This window comes from Elephantulus edwardii, unplaced genomic scaffold (genome assembly GCF_000299155.1).
Source record: "Elephantulus edwardii isolate Elephantulus edwardi_28Jun2011 unplaced genomic scaffold, EleEdw1.0 scaffold00106, whole genome shotgun sequence".
NCBI lineage: Eukaryota > Metazoa > Chordata > Mammalia > Macroscelidea > Macroscelididae > Elephantulus > Elephantulus edwardii.
The window spans coordinates 353,145-370,688 of record NW_006399856.1 but is presented as its reverse complement, the minus strand read 5'-3'; the positions used below and the strand labels follow the sequence as shown (position 1 = coordinate 370,688).

The window sequence follows — 17,544 nt, the reverse complement described above, 5'->3', positions numbered from 1 at the left end:
GTTTACCTCATCACTGACAGATTGTGGCCCTGAAATTCATTCCAAAACTGGGACGCTCAGAGAAGGAGCTGAGGAACCTGCAGCGAGAGATTGAAATCATGCGTGGTCTGCGACATCCCAACATTGTGCATATGCTTGACAGCTTTGAGACTGACAAAGAGGTTTGGGTCACCTCCTCCCAGCACAGGGTCTTGGGGAATTTTCCCATCTCAGAATGCTTGAATCTGGAGCCATTCATGCTATTGCCTTTTCCCTGCAGGTGGTGGTGGTTACAGACTATGCGGAGGGTGAACTCTTTCAGATCCTTGAAGATGATGGGAAACTTCCCGAAGACCAGGTATAGTTTCTGACTCAAACTTCTTCCTGCCTCAACCTCTTTTTTTTTTTAAATTATTACTAAATTTAATGTTTACGGAGACTGGATTTCCGTTCATTCATTGTTACATTTTTCTCCCTGCCCACCTCCCACCCACAATTCGCTCTTCTTATTGAAAAGTAAAAGAAAAATTCTTTCATTGTTATACAATCCCTCCCCCCAAGTCCACTCTGCTATGCAGCCTTCATTCTGGACTCCTGTCATGACAATAATACCTAATCACATATGCCTTTTAAACAGTTCTCTCCTTCATCTGTTTCAATGCAGTATACATTATTTATCCCCTCTTTCTCAGTCTCCCCTTAACCCTGATGCCAGTCCTGTTTTTTACAACAGTGGCACTATGCTGCAGTATTTGTCCTTTTGTGACTGAGATATCTCACTCAGTATAATGTCCTCCAGCGTCACCCATTTTAAATAATATTTTATGAGTTTCTTGATTTTTAATGTGGCACAGTATTCCATTGTGTGACTGTGCTATCCCATTTGTTTGTTGATGGACACTTAGGTTGTTTCCAACTCTTTACTGTTGTGAACAAAGCTGCAGTAAACATGGGTGTGCATGCCCCAACCTCTTTTTAGATCAAAGACTGATAGGTAAGCTGAAGGTACTGAAAGTCTCTATTTTCAAGATTTCCTGAAAAGAACGCAAGAGAGTCTAGGTGTAGATAGACCATGTAATGTGAGAGTACAGTATGTGAATATTGAAACCAAAATATCTAGATGTAAAGCTTGGCTCTGCTAACTTCTTAGCTGAGTCCCCTTGATCCGATTACTTAACCTCTTTCTAATTCAGTCTATTTGTAAAACGGGGATAACAATAATAATATATAATAAGGCTATTCAAAGGATAATGAGGGAGCTCTTTTGGCCTAGTGGCAAGAAGCTGTTCTGCAATCCCAAAGGCATGAGGTTCAAATCCACCAGTTCTGCAAGAGAAAAATGGTCATTCTCTTCCTGTGCGATTAACAGCTTCTGAAAACCCACCAGAGAGTCAGCTATGGGTTCATTCCAAGTCGATGGAACACAACAACAAGAAGGACTAATGAATTTGTTGTTGTTGTTAGGTGCCATCAAGTCTCCTTCTGTGTGACTCATAGTGATCCTATGTACAGCAGCTCTGAAGACTGCCCTATCCTGAGATGGGCTCACTAACTCTGATACACCTACCCCTGTTGCCCTAGTTCCTCTATCAATCCATCTCATCCAAGGCCTTCCTCTCCTGTGGGCCACATGGGAACAGCCATATCGGATCCTTACTAATTTCACAAAAGGGAAGTGTCCTCATCAACAGCATCAGCAACGCAAAACCAATTTCCATGAGGTCAGACATGTCTCCCACACTTCCCTACCTCTTTTTACTCAACTCAATATCAATCTTACTGCTTTATTGGGTCCAGAATCCAATGTGATATCTCACAGACCACACGGAACCATATTGGGGAAGTTAAAAATTTATACTCCAGGTTAGGAGCAGAATTCAGTCAGGATAGCTTCCAAAATGTGTTCGCAGGCACCTCAGCCTTGAGCCTGGCAGCTTACGGCCAGTGTTAAAGAATTCTCAATCCTGACAATATTGGCTTCCTTCCTCACCCCCACCCCCACCTCAGTTGTCCAATAGCCTTGGTAAAAGCTCTTATCTTAGCTCTGGTTCTGTTCATGGGGAGGGAGGTAGCAGTAAACTTTATGTTATGTCAGGTCTTTCTGGTCCTCTATTTAGTCTGTGGCTTCTGCTGCTGTAGATTTAGCTGGAGCAAGCATTTCTGGACCCAAAGGACTTGTTGCATTCTCTTGCCTTTTTGATGGTGGGAAAGTTCTCTCTCTGCTTTGTATACACTCAATTTAGTGGCAAGGCTAGCCAATTCCTTTATAGATAGGCTAACACACCCTGTTTGCATATTCCTTTCCATCCATGTGGCAGAGCCAAAATTCAGTGGCTAGGGAAGGTATCTTGAATAATAAACTCCACAGCGTATATAAAATACTTAAAAGAGTGCCAGACACATAGTGTTTAGCAAAGTTAGATATTATAATTAATGAGGTGTCATTCTCAGACATGTTTAGGGAAGAAGGGCCAGTATGGTGGTACCTCAGAGGGCAGTAGGGCTGTGGTCAGGCAGAATTTGCAAGCAGGATTAAGACTATCTCTCTGTCCATGCAAGTAGGCCTCACTATTGCAACAGCACTGTTTCTGTCTGGACATTGATCATGATTTGTAATCATCTCATTCATTTGCTTATTGTTTGCCTGACTGCCACTTTGGAGTGCTGAAACTTGTCTCATTTAATGAGAGCTAAAGTGAAAGTAGTCCCAGTTGAATAGTGGTTAAGCATTGTGTTACTAAGAAAGAGTTTGGAGGTTTGAACCCACCAGTCACTCTACAGAAGAAAGATGTGACAGCCTGCTTCCATAAAGATTACAGCCTTGGGACCTTTGTGGAGCAGTTCAACTCTGCCTTACAATGTTCCTGTGAGTTGGAGTTCACTCAGAGGCAATGGACAATGTATACAATGGACAGCGTATATAGCAGACAGGGTATACAATGGACAGGGTATGCTAAATGCTTTCTAATTGCCAGGCACCATTCTGAGCACTGCTGTGTGAGCATTTAATCTTCACAGTAACTCTGTGAGGCAGATAGAATCATTACTGTTGCTTTATAAGTGAAGAATCTGAGAATTTGACCATGGTCGCACAATTAGTAGATGACACTGAGTAAGTTTTCCCTGAAACAGTGAGCAAACGAAACAGTGAATAAGGGGAGCAAAAAGTAAGGAAGATCAAATGTAAAGCTCTAGAAAAAAGAGAAGGAAGTAAAGATCACAGCAGTTGGATTAGGGAGGAGTCCAGACTGTCCTGCAGGTGACTTCTTACCTTTCCTGTCTTCCTCCTGCCTGACTGCTGGCCCCTAGGTTCAGGCCATTGCTGCCCAGTTGGTGTCAGCCCTGTACTACCTGCATTCTCACCGAATCCTGCACCGAGACATGAAGCCTCAGAACATCCTCCTTGCCAAGGGTGGTGGCATCAAGCTCTGTGACTTCGGGTAAGTTCCCAAGTTTTCATCTATGTGTGCAGTTCTGTAGGAGGTCTTAAACCATATGCTTGAGTTGAGTCTCATTTTAGATCCTGAACTGAAAACTGGAATTCCTGATGCATATTTTTTTAATGTAAATTCAAAATTTTATTTAGAACATAATCTCTGTAACACATTAAATTGATCCTACCCAGAAGTCTGAGTCAAGAGACCCATTTTAGAAGACATTACCAAAGGTGCTTTTTCTGCTCACGCAGTAGATGGTTCTTGATGGGGTCTAGGTTTTTTTTGGTTCGTTTTTCTTTTTTTAATTTTCTATGTGTATGTGTACCATCAATTCAGATCCGACTTGTACAGGAGGAGATTGCCCCTCCTTCTCCAGCAGAGCATCTGGTGAATTTGAACTGCATGCCTTGGGTCTAATTTTTATTGACTGTATTCTATCTTTCCATTTCCACACTCTCATCTTCAGGTTTGCCCGGGCTATGAGCACCAACACGATGGTGCTGACATCCATTAAAGGCACGCCACTCTACATGTCTCCAGAGCTGGTGGAGGAGCGACCGTATGACCACACTGCAGACCTCTGGTCTGTGGGCTGCATCCTGTATGAGCTGGCGGTGGGCACCCCACCCTTCTATACCACAAGCATCTTTGAGCTGGTCAGCCTCATTCTTAAGGACCCTGTGCGCTGGCCTTCCACCATGAGCCCTTGTTTCAAGGTAACGAATATAAAAAGAGGGATTGCATTTGCTTCAGAAATAGGGTTTCTTCTGCCCTCATGCCATTTAACAAAATTATTTTCCAGAGCTGGGGAAAGATATTGTATTTATCACAAACTATTGCATGAACTTGACTTAAGCAGCCTTTTCTACTGCAGTGGTTTACCTGGGAAGATGTTATAAGGTTTACAGTATTAGGGAATGGTCAGGCTGTTCTTTATCACAATGAAATATAATAGAAAGATATCAGAAACAGACACTGATCCCTTCATATGCCCTCTGTAATTATCTTTTCATATGCCATGTATTTACTGTGCGATAAAATGATAATTAGATTTTCAGCCCTCTGCTTGAAAGAAGGAATCTTTAAATACCTACATGGTAGGAATGGGCAAGGTGATTCAATGATTAGGGCAGGTGGTGGAGCACCTCTTCTGGTTGGGGGAGGAAGAGGAGGATTGCCTCAGTATAACCTTCTAAAATGCCAACAACAAAGTGCTGTATCATTATATCTCTTTTGCTTTATCTAAGATAAAAAGGGAGTTTTGGTGGCCTAATGGATCAGGAACACAAAGACATGCAGTGTGAGTCTATCAGCTGCTCCACGGGAGACAGATGGGCAGTCTCCTCTCATGAGATTCTGAAAACCAGCTTGAGGGTCAGCTGTGAGTGATTTCTGCCTCTACATCACATAACAGCAGCAATAACAAGATAAAAAGCTCCTCCCCAACCTAGTGGGTTTTTAAAAAAATAAAAAATTAATGTGCCATCCAAAAGATTCAGACTCACAGAGCCCCTTCATTGGGTCTCTGAAGCTGTAAATCTTTGCAGAAAATTGCTTATCACTTTCTCTCACAGGGCTCTCAGTGGATTCTAGCTGCTAGATTTTTGGTTAGCAGCCTCATACCTTGTCTGTTGTTCGTCAGGGCTCCAGCTTACTTTACTCAAACTCACTGGTTGTGTCAGTTCTGATGCATAGCAACCCTCGATTGGATTTCTGAGGCTGTAAGTTTTTATAGGAGGATACTCTGCACTCTTCTGCTGAGGAGCAGCTGGTAGATTTGAACTGCTGACCGGATACATACACACTCAATGTCAAGCAGACAAAGATTTTTTAAAAAAAAGACAAAGAGTCTCACCACTGAACCAATTGGCAGCATCAGGATAGATGGTGAAGAGATTGAGACTGTTCACAGCTTTAGTTTGTTTAGTTTGCTTGGCTCCACAGTCAACACTCTCAGCACCAGCAGCCGGGAAATTAGAAGACATATTGCCATGGGAAAGTCTGCTGTTAGGGACCTCTCCAAAGTACTGAAGAACAATGGTGTCTCTCTGAAGACTCAGGTGCGACTGATACAGGCCATGATCTTTGCTATCACTTGTTATGCATCAGAGAGTTGGACAGTGACTAAGGAGGATAGAAGGAGAATTGATGCCTTTGAGCTGTTTTGCTGGCGAAGAGTATTGAGAGTACCATGGACTGCTAGAAAAAACAGGTGCATCCTGGAGAGGGCGGAACCAGGCTGCCCCTTGAAGGCAAGGATTCTGAGGCTCCGTTTAACATACTTTGGACATGTTGTAAGGAGGGACTGGTCCTTGGAGAGGGACATCATACTTGGTAGGGTGGAGGGACAGCTCAGGAGGGGAAGGCCCTCTATGAGGTGGATTGATTCAGTGACTGGGATAATCGGGATGGGTGTATCAGAGACAGTGCGATTGACACAGGACAGAGCAGAGTTTAGGGCTGTTGTACATAGGGTTGCTATGAGTCACAAGCGACTCGGCAGCACATAACAACAACCACCACCACCCAGTTGGAACCAACTTGTAGTTGACCCTCCAGCAAGTATTCAGAGGCTGTAAATCACATGGGAGGAGATTGTCTATTGTTTTTGTGTGGAGCAGCTGGTGGATTTTAATCACGTGCATTTGATTTTGCAGCTCAACTCTCTACCCGGCCACCAAAACTCCTTGTTTGGAAAAATAAAATGGTAAAAAATCAAAACAAAGGAACTTTAAGAAAATTCATTTTCAGAGCTCTGGTGGCCTAGTGGCAAGAAGCTGCACTGCAATCCCAGAAGTACTCTGTTCGAATCCACCAGATGCTCTGCTGGAGAAGGAGGGCAGTCTCCTCCTGTACCAGTAAGATCTAATTTGACAGTACACTCACAAAAAATAATAAAAAAAAGAAAATTCATTTTCCTTTGGGTCAGATACGTAGATATCTTCAGCAAAAACTACAGTTGCACTAGCCTGCCTCCTTCAAGAGCACTGATCACAATCTGCTGGTAACTTCTAGTCCTATTTCATACCCAATGAGGATTTTCCCCAAAGATAACTCATAATAGATGTACCCTTTTCAGAGACAGTCTCTCTACCCTGCTACCATCTGATAACTTGCTGAAAGATTTTTCCTTCTAAGTGTTCCCAAAGCATACAGCTGTATGTGTGAGTGTGTGTTTAACCACAAATGCATCTGTTCCTACCCAGTCACAAGCAAGCCTAATCACGGGGAGGGCTAAGTGAGCAGCTTGGGAGTCCTGTGAGCATTTGCTCTCCACAGATGTTTGTGAAAGTAGCATCCCACTCTTTCTCGCAGCTCTCCCTTCCTCCTCAAGTGGCACTGAGGTGCCGTTTTCACTTCTTGGATTCCAGGATGTTCATAGACAGGAATTTGGGCTTCCCAGGAAGTGAAGCAATGAAGTCTGTCCTTGACTGCAGCCAAGAAAATGAAGCCAAAATAAAGATAAAGAAAGTATAATCAAGACTGGCTAGTCTTGTCTTTTTTTTAAAATTTTATTGTTTTTGTGTGTGTGTACCGTTAAAGCAGATCTGACTGGTACAGGAGGAGATTGTCCCCCCTTCTCCAGCAGAGCATCTGGTGGATTTAAACTGCATGCGCCTGGGATTGCATTGCAGCTTCTTGCCACTAGGTCACCAGAGCTCCCTAAGACTGGCTAGTCTTTTCTAAGATGAAATCAAGAGTTGATTTACCAGCTTTGCTGATGACTTAGGGAGAGTCTGTAGGAAAGTGAAGAAAGAACTGAGGAATATTTTTTCTCTCCCCAGAACTTTCTGCAGGGACTACTCACCAAGGACCCCCAACAGCGTCTGTCCTGGCCAGACCTCTTACATCACCCCTTCATTGCTGGCCATGTCACCAGTGAGTCATTGGGCCTCCCAGGGGTCTTGTCCTCAGTCCTCTTTTGTCTATTGCCCAACCCCCACCCCACCACAAAGCCCCTTCCCGGATCCAGAACCAAATTTTCCTTCCTTTACTAGCTTGAATTTCCTCCCTAACCCTTTATCCAGTCTTGCCACTTCTCTTGGAACCTCCTTCCCTCTTTGTCATTTTGCCAAAAAGATCTACTTCCACAGAAACTGGCAGACCAAGAGGCCGTATTGGCTGCAGGTCCAGTGTCATCTTATGCCCTCCTCTTCCCTGCAGTAATAACTGAGCCAGCAGCCCTAGATTTGGGTACCCCATTCACCAGTCGCCTACCCCCAGAGCTTCAGGTCTTAAAGGAGGAACAAGCACATCGGCTAGCACCCAAGAGTAGTGAATCTCGCATCTTGCGTCAGGCACGTAAACGCATGGCTGAGGAGGCCAAACAAAAGGTGTGTGCAGCACAGGTAGTGACTGGGAGAACTGAGGAGAGGGACTTTCTAGGGTGGTCCAAGACTGAATGAGATCTATTAGAGCCCTATGGTAAGCATATAGTTCTGGCCCAGAAGCTCTTACCACCTCCCACAGAAACTCCAGAACACAGAACTTGTCCTTGAGCAAGAAGACAAGACCAGCAAGGTGGCTCCTGGCACAGCCCCTTCGCCTGAGCTAAAGGCTGCCGATCAGGAACCAGGCCTCTTGGCCGGGATCTTGGCCTCAGAAATGAAGAGCAGCTGGGCTGAATGGGGGCATGGCGAGGCCCTCCCTACACCACGGTGAGTGAGGTAAACTCAGAGGTTTTTAGGGCAAAGTATAGGGAGGTCTGGTGGCCAATCCACAGGTAAGTATTTCAAACCTACCAGCTATTCTGTGGGAGAAAAATGGGCAGTCTCCTACTGTGTAGTTTGCTGCCTCTGAAAACCTGCTGGAGGGTCAGATGTGTGTTGATTCCAACTTAATGGTATTTAAAAATAAGAGCAATAACATTGTGCAGATTTTTGACCCTAACCCAAGTAAATAGAAGATGGCCCCTGTCCCTCGCCACTGTGTAAATGTGGACAGTGCCCTGGGAGAGTCTTGGTCCTAGGCTCTTGGGTTCTAATTCCATAGACTTTCCTGATTGGTCAGGAAATGTGGGCACTAAAAGAGAAAGGATACCTTTTATCTAAAAGAGAAAAGTGTGTGACTTGAGAGCTGTGGGTAAAAACTGCCAAAGACTTGAGAATAAGATCCAAAGTGGGAGGGCAGCCTGGGATGTGCCCACAGTGGTCACATATCCTGCCATGGACACAATCTAAAAGGCAGTTGCCTCATTCAGTCCTATATGACTTATTCCTCATTCCATCCTGAGTTTGGGAGAGGGATGGGTTAATGACCTCTCAGCCACATAAGACTGGAGCTCACCCTATTTGTGTTTCCTTTGTTAGGGAAGCCCAGGCCACTGTGGATTGTGAACAAGCACTCCCAGAACTGGAACCAGAGGAGATGGTCCAGAGGAATGTTGATGCTGTAGACCTAGAAAATGAGGTGAGTCTTAGGGGTTCTTCTTGGCCTTCTGTCAAGGGAATTTTCCGCCCCCTGGAACAGTGATTTTCAATTCAAGCATAAGCCCTTTTATAGTAAAAAATTATTTTCTTAATGTTAATTTATAGACTTTGACTGCAAAGTATGTGAAGACACAAAAACTAGAATGTTGATTCAAACTGCCGACCTTTTGATTAGCTTCTTGGTTTATTATGTGCTACTCCAGCAGGGTTCTTTAGATTCTTTACAGCAAAAGAAGAAATGAAGTCCTCCCCCCAGTCCCTGCCTCATTCTTAGAAGTGACCACAGTTAGCAAGCAGTTTAATCTATCTTCTTAGAAACTTTCTATCCTTTTACATACACAGACATACTCGCTTAGAAGTAAGTATTTCGACTTTAACATCAGATTTTGCCATTGCTCCAGTAATAGTCTTTATGGAAAACAAAAAACCTGCCACTGTCGAGTCAATTCTGACTCATCAATGTAGTTCTGACTACACTGGGCCTCTGAGGTTCTTAATCTTTATGGGAGGAGACTGCCTATCTCTCTCCCAATAAGTGCCTGGTGGAATTGAACTGCCAGCCTTTTGGTCAGCAGCCTGATACATTATCCACTATGTCACCAGGGCTTATATGCTTATAGCAAAAGAAAAAAAGCTCTGATCCAGGATCAAGCATTTCTCATTGAATTTAGTGGTTTTATTTAAATATTTCCCTTTAATCTGGAGCAGTTCCCAGCCTTCTGTTGTCTGTTGTACGTGACTGCATTGAGGAGTAGAGACCAGTTATTTTGTAGAATGATTCTCAGATTGATACTATCTCCATGTTAGATTCAGGTTAATTTTTGAAATGATTACTACTTGAGTGATGTATCCTCAGTATCATAATCTTTGAAACAACTTTATAGCATTTCCTAATATGGAAGTACCATGATTTCTTACTCACATGATGATTGGCTTTATGATTTTATTGAATTAGAGTATGTTGCAATATCTGAGGTACTGGTTTGTGTACATGTGCCATTATTCTCTGAGACTTTTTTTTTAATAATTTTTATTTATCTATTCTTTTTATGTGTGTACTGTCAAATTGGATCTGACTGGTACAGGAGGCGATTGTTCCTCCTTCTTCAGCAGAGCATCTGGTGGATTTGAACCACGCACCTCTGAGATTGCAGTGCAGTTCCCTGCCACTAGGCCACCAGAGCTCACCTCTCTGAGACTTTTTGAGATCTTTCACTTATATGCTTACCAGCTATCCTCTTTTTAACTGGTGGCTGGAAAAAAAGACATCAGTGCCCAAGGAATCATTGGTTTCTTGCAATTATTTCATGGTTCCCCAGGGTTTTTACCCCCAGGTTTGGAGTTAGTACTCTTTTTTTAAGGTTTTTTTTTTATTATTATTATTAATTTCAATGAAAATTTACAGAGACTTTGGATTTCCATTCATTCATTGTTGCACTTTTCTCACTGCCCAACCCTCCCCCCATTACACTCTCCTCTTGGAAAAGTAAAAGAAAAATTATTTTATTGTTTTACAATCCCTCCCCCCAGGTCCACTCCACTGTGTAGCCTTCACTCTGACTCCTGTCATGACAAAAATATCCAATCACATATCCCATTTAAACAATTTTCTCCCTCATCTATTTCAGTGCAGTATACATTATTGAACCCATCTTTTCTCAGTCTCCCCCCAACACTGATGTCAGTTCTGTTTTACAACAGTGGCACATGCAGTATTTGTCCTCCTGTGACTGAGATACTTCACTCAGCATAATGTCCTCCAGGGTCACGCATTTTGAATAATATTACATGAGTTCCTTGTTTTTCAATACAGCATAGTATTCCATTGTGTGACTATACCACAGCTTCTCTATCCATTCCTTTGTTGATGGTGGAGTTAGTACTCTTAAATCTTACAGCTTCCTCCTGACTTCTTCCACTTCCCTTTTCCTCAGGAGCCAGACAGTGATGAGGAGTGGCAGCAGCTGCTGGAGAGCACCAGGCCTGCACCCATTCAACTGAAGGCCCCTCTCACCCTGCTATGCAATCCTGACTTCTGCCAGCGCATCCAGAGCCAACTGCAGGAGGCTGGAGGGCAGGTGACTTGCACGAGGCTACTGGGGATGACATTTGAGACTGTCTTTTCAGAGGATGCATAAAAAACATTGCCTAATGTTATTAAGACAGCTTGTTTCTTTTCCGTTCTCTTACTCTCAGGAGATTTGTTAACCTCCTTTATTAAAACAGAAAAAGCAGGTCTCAAGTTTCATTTTCTAAAGGGGAAAGTGTCTTTCTAGAGCAATAGTTGACAAACTTTTTCTGTGAAGGACCAGATAGTACATATTTAGGCTGTGCAGGCTAAGAGGCAAAAATGGAGGCCATAATATGGTAGTTCAGTATTTGAGTATAAATAACTAGACCCCTGTTTTGTAATGTTTTATGAGTTCATTATTTTTGAGTGATGCAGAGTATTCCATTGTATGAATATACCATAGTTTTCCTATCCATTGATTTGTTGATAGACACTTAGGTTGCTTCCATTTCTTTTCTATTGTAAATAAAGCAACAATAAACTTGAGTATGCATATATGTGTTTGGATAGCAGTTATGGTTTCTTTAGGGTATATTCCCAGTAGTGGCATTGCTGGGTCAAATGGTATTTCTCATTTTTTGAGGAAGCGCCAAACTGCCTTACATAGTGGTTGTACTGTATGACACTCCCATTAGCAGTAAATAAGAGTTCCAATCTCCCCACAACCTCACCAACATTTATTGTTGCTTCTCTGTTGAATGTTGCTATCCTTACTGGGGTGAGATGTTACCTTATAATAGTTTTTATTTGCATCTCTCTGGTAGATAAGGATTTTGAACATATCTTCATGTGTTTGTTTGCCATCTGAATGTCTTCTTTGTTGAAGTATCTATTCATATCCTGTGCTCATTTGCAATTGGTTTAACTTTTTCTTGTTGAGGTGCTGTAGTATTCTATACGTTTTAGATATGAGTCCCTTATCAGATAGATCATTACCAAATTGTTTTTCCCCTCAAGTCTGTGGCTTTCCTTTTTACCCTGTTGACAAAGTTTTTTGTTGTGCATAGGTATCGGGATCCAACCCCGATATATCGAAACAGTTCTGCCGAGTGAAGGGACAGGGATGAAATGAAGACACAGAGAGACTACCTGTTGATGACAAATAGTGAATTTACTGATTTTAGAAAAGCATATATAGCTTTTAGAAAACCCATCTGCAGTAGCAATCGTATTATCTCTTTCTGTCTGAGATGTTGACTCTCAGGTCAAACATTAACTCTCACAGACCTCAGCACAATACAAAGATGGTTTCCAGCATACCTCATTGTGAGCTCCAAGAAACAAAGAGAGAACATTCCCTAAGGTCTGTGACCTTTGGTCACTCTTATTCATTAACATCCTGCTTCCTTGAGTTGTTTATTGCCAAGCAGATGTTCTAGCCAAGATGGAATTAGTCTTGCTGGTTTTACAATACAGGGCTAATCTTGTTTTGCAAGTTAGCCAGGCCCCTGACACAGAGGGATTTGATTCTTAGAAGGTTCTATTCATCTATTTTGTTCTCTCCTGGTTATAGGTTTTTCATTATGCTTGGAAGACTGTTCATACCATAGGTTAGGGCTTCTAGAGTTCTTCCAAGCTTTACTGTAATGCAGTTTATAGTCTTTGGTTTTACTCCTAGGTCCTTGATCCACCTTGAGGTGGTTTTTGTGTATGGTGTGAGGTGTGGGTCTTGCTTAAAGTTTTTCTACAGATGATTTTCCAGTTTTGCCAACTGTCATTTCCCCACTTAACTGATTTCATCTCCTTGTCAAAAATCAGTTGAACGTAAATAGATGAGCTGATTTCTGGGTTCTCACTTTTATTCTGTTCATTTGTGTATCTGACACTGTACCAGTACCACGCTGTCTTGACCACCATGGCTATGTAGTAGAATTTGAAATCAGAGTATGATACCCCCTACCTTGTTTTTCTTTTTCAGTCATGCATTACTTATTTGGGGTCTCTTTCCATTCCAGATAAAATTGGAAATTGCCTTTTCCATCTCATTGAAGAGTGGAATTGGTGTCTGTATTGGGATTGCATTAAACTTGTAGATTGCCTTTGGTAGAATTGTCATTTTCATGATATTGAATCTTCCTATCCATTCTTTTATTTATCCAGGTCTCTTTTTGTTTCTTATAGAAATGTTTTGTAATTTTCTTTTTATAGATCTTTTGTGTCTGTATTTATATTAGCTCTCAAGTATTTAATCTTGTGATTAGCTATTGTGATAAGTATTGTTTTCCTTAGCTCCTTTTCAGTATTCTTTGTCACTATAAAGAAATGCAACTAATTTTTGATCCATTTGATGTATGTTGATCTTGCTACTTTGCTTTATTGGTCAACTATATCCAATAGTTACAAAAACTTCATTTTTTTAAAAGATGGCATCTGAACTTGTCTGGCTCAAAATGCTGAGAAGTTACAATGTAGTTTCTGCTAAATATATTTACTGTGCTCTAAATATTAAAAAAAGGCAGTTCAAGAAGACAAAGCAATGTATTATAATGGCATGTACAAAGAGCTAGAATTGGAAAATAAAAAGGGGGCGAGCTCTGGTGGCCTAGTGGCAAGAAGATGTATTGCAATCCCAGAGGTGCATGGTTCAAATCCACTAGATGCTTTCTGGCAAAGGAGGAACAATCTCCTCCTGTACCAGTCAGATCTGATTTGATGGTACACACACACAAAATAATAAAAAATAATAAAATTTTTAAAAAGGAAAAAAAAAGAACCAATGATAATGAAGAAAGAAATTCAAGCTGCATTGAAAGAATTGGCAAAAAATAAGGTCCCAGGAATCAATGGGATACCATATGTTTCAACTAACAGATGCAGCCCTGGATGTGCTCACAGTCCATGCCAGAAAATTAGGAAGACAATTACGTAGCCAACTGGAAGAGATCCATATTTGTTCCCATTTCCAAGAAAGTTGATCCAACAGAATGTGAAGATTATCAAACGTAATAGAAAACTGCCAGAGTTTCAAGCTGAGTTAGAAGAGGCCAAGGCATCAGGGGTATTACTGCTGATGTCTGATATATAGTTGCTAAAAGCAGAGAATACCAAAACAATGTCTATTTGTGTTTTATTGTCTATGCAAAGGCATTTGACTGTGTGGACCATACAAACTATGACTAACATTGAGAAGAACAGGCGTTCTAGATATTATATTATTAATACTTAATTGTGCTCATACGAAACCTATACGTAGACTTAAGAGACTGTTTTCCGAACAGAACAAAGTTTAAAAATCAAGAAAAGTGTGCATCTGGGCTGTATTCTTTCTCCAAATCTGTCCAAGCTTCTCATTCAAGAAGCTGGACTTCACAAAGAGGAATATGGCAACATGATTAGAGGAAGAGTTATCAACAGCATGTATTTTGCAGATGACACAACCTTACTTTCTGAAAGTGAAGAGGATTTAAAACACTGCCGAAGTCTTCAATATGGATTACAACTCAATATCAAGAAGATGAAAATTCTTACTATGGGGCCAATAGGCAGTATCATGATAGATGGAGAAAAGACTCAAGTAGTCAATGAGTCCATCTTACTTGGATCCACAATCAGTACCCTTAGTATTAACAGTCAAGAAATCAAAAGACATGATGTATTGGGAAAGTCTCTTATCAAGGACCTGTCCAAAATAGGAGCAATTATGTCAGTTCAGAGACTAAGTACGGTGTGCCTTATTCATGCCATGGTCTTTTCAATCATTTACTGTGCATGGGAGAGCTGGACAATGAATGACAGAAGAATTGACACTTTTGAGTTGTGATGTTGTAGACGAATGCTGAATAGCTTATGGATTGCAAAGAGAATGAACACCTATGTCTTGAAGAAAGTACAACCAGAGTGCTCCTTGGAGGCAAAGATGTCAAAGCTTTGTCTCATATACTTTGGGCATGTTGTGAGGAGAGGCTGTTCCCTGGAGAGGGACATCATGCTTGAAAAGGCAGAGGCTCAGCGAAGGAGAGGAAGACCCTCAACCAGATGGATTTTCATGGAGACCACAGCAATGGACTCAGTATGTCAGGTGATGCAGATAGTGCTGTCGGACAGGGTTTAGAGATGTTGATGGAGTTGCCATGAGTCGTACTCAACACACCTAACAACAGCAACAGCCTCTCTCAGTCTTCTCTGAAAGAGGGACTTTATACATTCTTTTTTTTAAGTAATTTTTTTTTCTTCATTATTTTTTATTGTTTTATTTACACTGCCAACTTCTAAAAAGATTGCTAAACTAGGCAGAAATCGCTTTATACTCCTCATTCTTGAGGGGGAAGGGCTCTTCTTCTGTAACTAATTCAAGCTGGGAAGGAATATAAAAGCTAATGACTTAGTCACAATTGTTCTGCTAATCCAAAGGCTGCCAATTTCACAGTCTCTGTTGATCTTAAGCCCATTGTTGTAGCAATCAGGGAGAAATGAACAAAAAGAGAAATTCTTTTCTGTAAAAAACCCAAAACAAAACCCCCAGACCCATGTTGTTGTTGTATACTATCAAGTCAGAACCAGCCCACAGCTGACCCTTCTGAAGGGTCTCCAGAAGCTGTAAGTCACATGGGAGGAGATTGCTGATGTTTCTCCTGCAAAAGCATCTGGTAGATTTGTATGTTGTACCTTATTATGTATGTAATTATATGTGTATTCAGTGTTGCACAAAGGGCATTATATAATATATTTTTTCCCCAAAATGTGGTTTACTTTTTAGTTCTCATAAGTGTCTTGAGTGATTAAATTGTGAATTTTGGTAAGGGGGGTATTCTTCCCTTTGGTCTCTGTTGTTATTATTATATTTTCAGACAACTTGGCCTTCTATATTCCTTTTCCCTTGATCTTTGTACAATAAATCTAAACTCTTACCATATCCAGCACCATTCTCATCAACTCTGACATACTTGAGTCTGTTGCTGTGGTCACCATGGAAAGGGTACAGTCTCCCTTGTAGGGAATTTTAGACTCTTTTTTTTTAAAATTTTTTTTCTATAATTATATTTTATTAATTTTCATAAACATTTACAGAGATTTTGGGTTTCCATTCATTCATTGTTGCACTGGAATTTTAGACTCTTAAAGAAAGAAATTGTTCTTAAAGATTTGCCAGCTTCCTGGGGATACTTTGTAACTGTATCTTTCCTCCTTTTACCTCATGATACTGATCTCTGTCTTGTTCCCTCATGTCTCCCAGATCCTGAAAGGTATCCCAGAAGGTGCTTCTCACATCCTCCCTGCACTCCAGGTTCTGAGCAGTCTTCTGTCCAGTTGCAGTGAATCTGTTGCCTTGTATTCCTTCTGCCGTGATGCAGGGCTTCCTGGCCTCCTGCTCAGCCTAGTCAAACACAGCCAAGAGAGCACCAGCATCCAGAAGGTGAGCACCAGGCGGGGAGCCTCTTGAGGCTGACAGAAGTGCCCTCTTCTTGGCGTTCTCTGCCTTCTGCCTGCCACCTCTATTTGCTCAAATGCCACTTTTCTCTTTCCATCACTATCTAGTTAGTAAACCAGAAATTGCACATTTTTATGCCTTCTGGAGCTCTAGCGGCCTAGTGCTAAGAAGCTGCACTGCAGTCTCAAAGACATGGTTCAAATCTACCAGCAGCTCTGTGGGAGGATGGACAATCTCCTGTAAAATTTTGTTGTTAGGTGCTATTTAGTCAGTTATGACTCAAAGCGACCCTGTGAACAATATACCTTAATCCTGTCCTGTCCTATGTCATCCTCACTATCTCTGATACACTTGAGCCCAATGCGGCAGTCACCATGTCAGTCCATCTCAATAAGGGTCTTCCTCTCTTTTGCTGATCCTCCACCCTTCTAAGCATGATACCCCTTTCCAAGGAATAGCCTCTCCTAGCAATTTGTCCAAAGTATGAGAGACAAAGCCTTGTCATTCTTGCCTCCAAGGAGTACTCCGGCTGCACCTTTTCCAAGACATACCTCTTCATTCTTTTGACAGTCCATGGGATATTTAGTATTCTTCTCCAACACCACAGCTCAAAGGCATCAATCATTCTTCTGTCTCCCTTATTCATCACTTAGCTTAGATGCATAGCAAGTAATTGAAAAGACTATGGCCTGAATCAGGTGCACCTTAGTCTTCAAACTGACATCACTGCTCTTCAGTATTTTGGAATGATCCCTGACAGTAGACTTGCCTAAAGCAGTATTACCTCTTATAACACACTAGGTTCATCTATCAAAGTATCAACTCATAGCACTAGAGTTTGATTTTTATTTACGTTTTGATTAATGTTTATATGAAGTATAAAATACTCGATGGCCTATTCACATGCACAGATGACAAAACTAAGGGTCAGAGAGGACAAGACCTTTAAAAGGTAAATTTTATCAGAGTTATCAAAGACCTCATTTAATCTGGCATTACCATTCCATTAGACAAAATAAAGCCCTGAGAGGTTAAGTGCTTTCTTCTAGGTAGAAAAGTTAATAGTGGCAGACTATATTTTGCAAGCTGTGATGATCACATTAGGTATATTCGCAATCTATTGGGAACCCCAGATAAACTAGGAAGAACTAAGCCCTTTCATCCTGCAGCTGCCCGCTGCCCACAAAAGAAAAATAAACTGGAAGGACTGTGGGTCGGTTCCAACTCAACAGCATATAATAGTACACAGTGTCTCCTGGG

At 41.6% G+C, this 17,544-nt stretch overlaps 1 protein-coding gene across 3 annotated transcripts in view; it reads left to right on the top strand.

Annotated features, from left to right (window-relative positions):
* The window catches only part of STK36 (serine/threonine kinase 36), a 32,637-nt gene that overhangs the window by 1,073 nt on the left and 14,020 nt on the right, over positions 1-17,544 (top strand). For all 3 annotated transcript variants that reach the window (XM_006891893.1, XM_006891892.1, XM_006891891.1), the window contains exons 2-11: positions 21-161; positions 260-337; positions 3,289-3,419; positions 3,883-4,132; positions 7,202-7,295; positions 7,581-7,750; positions 7,887-8,074; positions 8,726-8,825; positions 10,780-10,923; positions 16,090-16,269. In XM_006891893.1, the coding sequence (XP_006891955.1) occupies positions 21-161; positions 260-337; positions 3,289-3,419; positions 3,883-4,132; positions 7,202-7,295; positions 7,581-7,750; positions 7,887-8,074; positions 8,726-8,825; positions 10,780-10,923; positions 16,090-16,269 (1,476 nt within the window). The remainder of the gene's footprint in view (positions 1-20; positions 162-259; positions 338-3,288; positions 3,420-3,882; positions 4,133-7,201; positions 7,296-7,580; positions 7,751-7,886; positions 8,075-8,725; positions 8,826-10,779; positions 10,924-16,089; positions 16,270-17,544) is intronic.